Raw genomic sequence first — 8,633 nt, 5'->3', positions numbered from 1 at the left:
TTATTTTATCCCATATTTTATGTGATAAAAAATTAAAGATTTTGTTAATCATTGCTTTTAAGGCACTAAATAAGAAATAAATAAATAAATATGTTTATTAAAAATTATGTTAAGGGTAAATTAATAATACTTTTTAATAAATAAAAAAAACTAGATTTAGTTTATCGAGCACACACGGTTCTTTAATTTCGTACAAGGAATAATTAATCTTTTGATAATAAAAGGAAAAAAAATTACTCATTTGTCTTTTGTTTCTTAATTTGCTTTCTCTAAATGTAAAATTCATGATACATAAATAAATCAATTGAAATTTTTATAATATTTGAAGGATCAAATGAAAAAAAAAACTATAAAAAAATTATTTAATTATAAATCCAAGGCCTACATCGAAGAAAATAAAATAAAATATCATAAATTTTACAAAGACAATAACTTGATTAAGTATTTGTACAGTATATGAATCATACGATGTTTTTAAATTCCTATCTTGGTGCTTTTTCATGGAAAAATGCCTGGCCATACTTATGGACTGTGACTATGACAACTAAATAAGGCCCTATATATTTTCCCTGAGAAATATTTAGTTATTAATTTCTATAGGTTCCTAGGATATGTTTGAGTGCAGACTTTAAAAAAAAATAAATTTATATTTAATATCATAATCATATATTATTTTATAAATATTATATAACTCTTAAAATATAAAACTTACCCAAATTTCTCTTTTATTTAAAATCCCACTCCTATCTGGGCATACGCTTTACGAATTTAGGCCCCCATTTCACATCATCTCATTATCAACGTCAATGTAAATGGGCAGATTCGTCGATAAGATATAAAAGATAAACAAGATAGAGTTGAAAAGATATCTCAGATTTTTCCTATCCATATGTGGCATAAGATAATCAAATGCCATCCTACCAGAATACTAGGAAACTAGTAGTATAGTATAGGGATGACAAAGAAAATACCAAGAGGAGGCTCCAACTATAAAATACTTGGTGAGTGCTGATTTCACATTTTGTTTAAGAAGAGATGAAAGAAGTCCAATTGCTATACTTGAAAAATCGTTCTCGAACATCTATGCAGATCCTACTTTCTAAAATGCATCTACCTTGAAAATCATCTAAGAGTTCAAACCCAAAAAACAATGCAGGATTAGTCAGTCTCATATACCATCATCTCTCTACCCCATCTTCCTTTTGTCTTTCTTTCTGCAAGTTTCTCTCTCTCTCTCTCTCCCTCTTTCTCTTTCCTTCTTTAAACCCACTTGCCTCCGATTGACAAGAACAAAGCTGCACAAGAGAATCAAATAAAATAAAAATATTAGAAATGGCATTGCCCAACATTTTTAATTTTAAAAACCTGTTTGAAAATGAAAGGATATAAATATATTCGTACTCATGGACCAACAAAATGAAAGAACACCAATCACTACTGGTATAACACAGGTAAAAGGAGACTCTTTTGGCATGTCTGTTTCCTTATACCACCAAACCCTTCCTTGACTTGGTGAAGCAAAAAAACATCACAACAAAGCCCTAAAAAAATGAAAAATTGAATGATGAGAAGCATCTGAGCACAGCACACAAATCAAGCTTCTGTTTTTAATTCCAATGAATTCAAGTTTTATTCATCAGACATAATTTCATGCTTCTTTTTCTCTATGTACAATTTTTTAAGCAAAATCAGTGAAACCACATAATTGCTAATATTAACTAGCCAAGATGAAGGAGACACATTGCAAAAGAGGGAGGTTTGAGCAAACCCTTAAAACTCAAAGTGGTGCGTCTAAGGCTAAATTTGACTTCAAGTTAATTTCTTTTGCAACCATCAAGTGGATAAACCCTCAAATTAAAACTGAAGAAGCAAGAGAGTAAAAAGAGAAACTGAACAGGAGTGTGTTAATAATTAGAAGACATACCTAGGTTAAAATAGGTGTTTTGAAAAAACACGGAACTTGAAAGTGAAAAATCAACAAGAAGGAGCAGTGTTCCTTCCCTGGTCGCTTTCGGGCTTGGGCTGCATCTGAGAGAACATTAAGTGGTGGTGGTGATGAAGCGGAAGAGGAAGAGGATGCGTTTGGGTCTGACGGAAAGAGTGATCGGCATGGGAAGGCGAAAACACAGAGAGGTGGTTAAAACCACCGTGTGAAGCGGAGGCTCCGTCGTCGTTGAACCTGAAAAGATCCTGAGGAGGAGGCGTGGCGTTGAACGGAAAGAGCGAGAAAGTAGAAGCATTGCGCGGTGGCTGAGGAGGAATCACAGCGTGGGGTCCAATATAAGACGCAAGTTCTTTCTTAGCGTTGTTGAGTTCATTCTGCATCTGCTTCAGCTTGTGTTGGAGAATGGATATGAGACCCACGCAACCGTAAACTGGGTCCCGCAAACGCGCTTCTGCCTCGTATGCGAGGGACTTAACGGCGTCCTCACGCTGCGCCGCGTTCAGCTCGTTGAGAAGCTTTGCAACGTTGCTGGCTCCGAATACTTTGTGGACATATGCAAACCTTTGTGGGTTGTCCGGCGGAAAATACGGCGCGAACACGCATTCCTGAGTACACTTCCTCCGCTGAATCTTGCACGCTGCGCACGGAGAATTCGACGACGATGATGATGATGACATTATTACTTGTTACTGTTTATTATTATTATTATTGTTTACTATTTATTATTGTAATTAAAGAGGGAGTAATGTATAATATGTAATTTGGGAAGAGAGAAGAGTGTGAGGGATCTGAAATTGGATTAGAGGGATCTGGAATGTTCCATGGATGTTGCCTATGCTATTTCAGGCTTTGATGTTCTGCTGCATCACACGCCCCCTACTTAGTCGATAACCATCACACGCACTCCCCACTCTTGTCAATTTTAAATATCTTTCCTTTTTCAATTTTCATTTCCTTCACTTTTCTTTCCTCAGTCTTCCTTTAAGCTAATTCCATTCTTTATATATTTTATCCATATTTCTTTTTAGGGAAACAAATATTTAATACTTTATTTTTAGCTTATTACCTTATATACCTTGGATTTGGGAATGTATTGTGAGAAATTAAAAGGATTAGTGTGTGTTGTTGTGTTTGTGTCTACTTGCTTGCTGAACAATTAGACAAATAAAAAAGGGAAATAAATTATAATCCTTTCATTGCCCACTTGATTAAGGGAATGGAAGATTTACTTTAACAATAAACACGTTTCCAATAGTAAATAAGAAGCAACAATTGCTCTCTTGTTCTTAAAAAAAAACTAAGCAAGATTTATGAATAAAATACATTAAATACAATATTAGTTATTTTTAGTATTAATAATGGGTGTTCTATTATATATGGTACATAAGTATAAATTATAGATATAAGAATTTTTAAAATGAGGAAGTAATACAATCAATTTTTTTTTTAACAAGACATGTTCTTTTTTAATGTGATCTATTAAAATTTAAAAATCAAATTTTTATCTACAAATATCTTTAACTTTTTTAAGGTAGAAAATTGTAGAAAAAATAAACCAATTTAATAAAAATGAATAATTCTTAAAATTTGTCATTCGTTAGCAAAGACTTACATTTGCAAATTTGTTTGTTTGAATATTTAAAAAAATTCTATTTATTTGTTTACAACTATAAAAGTTTTTTATTTTGAAATTTGGTTCTCATTGTAGCTTCTTTTCCAAAAGATACTCAAACTGCCTTCTCTAATTAATTAAAAAAATTTATTTTTGGGTGATTTTTTAATTTTGTTTACATGTTTAAATAAATGCACTAAATAGTTTTATAAGAGAGTCTTCTCCACATGCTCAATGGAAACAGAAATACTAATAAGTTTTTGATGTGTTATATAAGTTCTTTTAAAAATTAAGTCAACTTTATAGATAAAATTTTTTATCTCTTTGATTGTTTTTATATCTAGTAAAAGCTTTGATGTGTTATATAAGTTCTTTTAAAAATTAAGTCAACTTTATAGATAAAAATTTTTAAGATAATTGTGGATGTCTAATAAGAAATGCTTTTACTAGATATAAAAACAATCAAAGAGATAAAATTTTAAAAATTAAATAAAAATTATAAAAATATTTTGTTTGAATTACCATTCTTCATATTTAAATAAATTCAAATAATTATGGTATATGAAAAGGTTAAAAAAAAATCCAATTAGAAAAAAACACATAACTCGTTAAAGAATAAAAATACATGAGAAAAATTATGAAGTGTTCGTTAAGGAGATATTTTTTCGGTTCAAAAGAGGGAAGGAAAAAAATATTCTCTTTATTTGGTTTATGATGGAGAGGGAAAAGGAAATAAAGTTATTTTATCATTATACCTTGTACTAATTAATAAATTATAACACAAATATTTGCATAAACTACAAGAAATGCACCATTTAATGTTAGTTTATTAGCGGTGATCAGTAATAATAGTCACTAAAAATATTTTAAAAATAATATTTAATGTTAATTTTAATAACTGCCATAAAAAATATAAGATTTAGTGGCAGTTTTGCATAACTGTTATAAGAAACATCACTCTTCTTCCATTATTCATCACCCATTCAAAGTTATCATTCATCTTTACCTTTGTTTCATTGAGTTCCATCATCCTTTATGTTATTGTCACCACTTTTAACATAGTTAAAGTATATTCTCCAACTATGACAACCTTGATAATTTTTTACTATCCTTTTTACTTCCTCAAAAAATAGTTCTTCTCTAATAACTCTACACTATAAATTATTATTATTATTATTATATATATATATATATATATTAGATTATGCAATTTTGTTATATTTATTTTTTTGTGACGCGTTATCAGTTTATTCTGGGTTCAACTCTATCAATCAAAGAGTAGAGGAATAAAATTTTTATTCTAAATCATAAATCATTTAATTTAATCAACTTGGTACATATCACACACGAGAAATGAATTCCTTCACATACTATTATTCTATTAACAATACAAATTGGTAATATAAAATTAAATATATTTTATTATGCTTTACACAAATATTATTGTTAAAAAGTCAATATAATAATTGGGTGACTAAGGAAATGTACTTGCTCGCTAGTAACGTTAGAAAGAGAAATAAGGATGTTAATTGCACGAAAAGGAAACAGGATTTGTTAAATATAGTTTTATTTTTCTGTTCAAATATTTCAATTTGACGGAAAGCTAAAATCGATTCAGAATGAATTTTGGTCCTCTCAGTTCTTTTTCTTCGCCCTTTAAAAATTTAGATTAGACATAAAAATATTATTAAAAAACTATCCTTCAAATATTTTAAACTAAATACTTTGTTAATAAAAATTAAAAATTTTAATGTAAAAGTCAAACTGAATGGTAAATGAAAATTAGACAATATATGCTTATTATTGAATCGTATCTTAAATTGTAACATGAAACTCTGTATCAAGTATGTAGTCGATGACTTGTTAATTTTTACTTGCTCGGTATTTTTTATATCTAGCAGCAATATTTTCATATTTTTGAAATAGATTTAGATATTAACTCTAACATAATCATAAAATGTTATTCAATATCATGAAATTATCATTTTTAAATTGCTAAAAATTTTAGTGCATTAAGCTTAAAAGACTAGAATTGAAAATGAGGTGAGCTTAACGAAGTTTTGTAAAGCATGTTCTTATCTGAACTCATGAATGAAGGTTGGATCTTAACTTTTTTGCCTGTTATAAGTTATTTTTTAAGGTTAAACTAACTTTTCTAAAAGTCTACTTTACAATAAAAAATTTTAAATAAATTTTAAAAAAATATTTCGAAGTAGGTCAGTGGACCTAAACTTACACGTAAATAAGCAAATTGAAGCCTTAAAAAGGCTACCCTATTGAACTTAAAAGAAATTTTTGAATGGTTGAACGTTTTATAAGAATTTAACTTGATGTTTAGTAAAAAAGGCATAGCAAAACCTAAACCCAATGGATAGTAGTTCTAAGCTCTAACAAGCAATTTAATCAATTTCTATCTTTTAAGCACTTACCAAGACTAAAAAGTACACTTAAAAAAGTGTTTATAGAAGTATTTACTAATGGTTATCAAGAATAAAATTTATTTTTTACTGACTAAACCAAACTCTGACGACCAATTTTTTCAATGTATAAAAGAAAAGTATTTAAAATGTTAAAAACATTGAAAAATAATTGAGAAGGTGCGTTGAATGGCTTTGAATCAGCGTAGAATGAAAATGCAAGAGACATTTAGAAAGTGTTGAAACGAGAAAGGTGGGGTTATTGGGCAATAAAGGATGATGGAGGAAGATTGGTGTGTGGCAGGGACACGTCACACGTGCGCGTTCCACCAGAGAGGGGTATTGCGGTAATTGAACAGCGAGTTCTTCTCCATGAGCTGCGGCACTGTCGTTTTGATTGACCGAGCAGAGCGTTGGCTAATTACCTTATAGCTTTTGCCGTTTTACTTATGGAAGTGACAAAACCTTAAGGTTCCCACACCTAGTACTGTTATTGGGTGGCACTCTCCTCAGCCGTCACCTCCTCCTCCACGGTCTTGTCACTTTCAAAGGTCGTAGGGTCAACCATATATCCTCCATTTCACAACTCACTTATGCTTGCATTTTGCATTTCCATGTGCTCTCTGCCCATGCAATTAATTGAAGATCACTCGTTTTTGCGTATTTTGGTTTGAATTTATTGGGGATTTTAAATTTGTCACTTAACGAGGGAAAGAACAAAAGAAATGAACAATGGTTTATGGAGGGAAGAGGGGGACAAAAGGGAAGGAAGGAGGGAGGACCATGATCAGGCCAGACAGTGTCAGTGATTCAGTATATTGTTGAGCAATTGCGTGCACACGGATTCATGCCATTAATGTATTCCCACTGGGGCCTCCTATTCATTGCTCATCTCTTCATTTTTCATTTCTCTTTCCTCTCATTTTTACTTCCTGGGTAACTATTACTGTTCCTCACTATTTCATTCATACGCGTGTTTAATATAAGGGTCTCATGAATGAATAGTAGTTAATCAAAATTAGGAAAATTATTTATCTAAACGCACCGTAAATTCGTATTCTCCTTAATAATGATATATATATATATATATATGGTCTTTGACGGTGTTGACCTTTTGAATTGGAAGGCTGCTATATTTGAAGTTTATTTCACGTGCATGGATTTGACAAGTTGTTATGAATTTCGAGGAAAGCTTTTTCATTAATGAATATTCTGATGCCATCATTAACATTTCTGCATGCTGTGCTCTGAACATTGAAGTGATGTGTTGTTGGTCCTACACCTTTCAGCGCCAGAGACGGAGTGCAAAGAAACCCATCTTTTGACTAACCTTTTCTTCTTTACCCTATGTCACATAGGACTGTAAATGGTTTTATATTACTATTTTTAATTTTAAATTAAGAGATATATTATATTTTACATTTTATTTTTGTAAGTTTGTATTGAATAAAATATTAGTCAACCTTAAAGATATATAAAAAAAAAATTTAATATCTTTTTGTCTCTACAAAATGAATATTTCATCAGTCAAATTAAAAAATAATTAAATTAATTAAGATAAATAATTAAATTATTATTTATTTAATTATAGGATTAAAATTAAGACTGATTCACAAAATTTATTAGTCTATAATATTACTTATAAAAGAAAAATAAGAAGTACAGTTAAGATATTGACTATTGAATATTAAATAATATTTATTATCTAAAACTGAAAACTGACTTTATCATCAGAGTACTTTTTGTAGGTATACTCCTCTACATCAGACAGAGAAAGACCTATAATATAGAAGAGGACATCATCTCATCCCGCAGTAGAAAGATATTCTAAAGATCAGTGTTTTCTTAGCATGAACATTTTGGCGCCCATCATGGGACTCGATTTGCCTCAATTTTCAAAGCAATTATGGTACTCACAAGAAGTCAGTAGAAAGGACAGAATCAATAAGGAGGAGCCTCTCGTCAGCAGGAGGATGCTACACCCAACCAGCTGATCCCTGAGGTTTTGACTGAAGGAGGAGGAGACGAAAGCTTTTTCTTGGTAGTAAGGCAGCTTAGGGCTAAAATGATGGAGATACAAAGACAGAGAGAGAAAGATGCTCTCGAGTTGTCGGCTTTGCGAAAAGAGAATGCCAACTCGAGAGAAGAAATCAGAAGTCACATACCCTCTCAAACTACCCCCTTTGTGCAGGAGCAGGAAGAGTCCTCGGCACTATAGGAAAAGCCAAATATATATCAACAGAACAAACTTCCTTTTGAATGAGATGGTGTTTCGAGCCAAAGTCCTTTTATTCAACTTATTTTGGAAGCTAAACTACCTGAGAACTAGAGAGGTTTAACACTAGAAAAATATATGATGGGATATCTGACTCCAAGGAACACTTCGATATCTTTACAACTCAAGTCGGCCTTTATACAGAAAATAACGCTCTATTATGTAGAATATTTCCTACTTGCGTTCGTGGGCCAGCTCTCAACTGGTTTACTAAGCTACCTCCCTCGTCCATTGATTCCTTTGTAACGCTTACCAAATGATCCAGTCTATAATTCGTCACAAGCTGCCCCTATCCTCTGACCTCTTTACCATTGGTTAACATTCGTTAGGAAAAAAGAGAGACACTTAGAGCATTCATGAAGCGCTTTGGAAAAGTAGCCCTCT

The 8,633-nt window shown here is 31.3% G+C and overlaps 1 protein-coding gene across 1 annotated transcript; it reads right to left on the bottom strand.

Annotated features, from left to right (window-relative positions):
- Positions 1-1,000: 1,000 nt before the first annotated feature.
- LOC113852821 (LOB domain-containing protein 36-like) lies at positions 1,001-2,796 on the bottom strand. Its single transcript, XM_027483194.1, has 2 exons — positions 1,925-2,796; positions 1,001-1,295 (listed from the first exon to the last, which is right to left on the bottom strand). The coding sequence occupies exon 1, from the start codon at positions 2,620-2,622 to the stop codon at positions 1,975-1,977; it is 648 nt and encodes a 215-aa protein (XP_027338995.1). The 5' UTR covers positions 2,623-2,796; the 3' UTR covers positions 1,001-1,295; positions 1,925-1,974.
- Positions 2,797-8,633: the final 5,837 nt, after the last annotated feature.

This window comes from Abrus precatorius, unplaced genomic scaffold (genome assembly GCF_003935025.1).
Source record: "Abrus precatorius isolate BTA unplaced genomic scaffold, Abrus_2018 Scaffold10, whole genome shotgun sequence".
NCBI classification, from domain to species: Eukaryota; Viridiplantae; Streptophyta; class Magnoliopsida; order Fabales; family Fabaceae; genus Abrus; species Abrus precatorius.
This window is presented reverse-complemented; position numbering and strand designations above follow the sequence as displayed.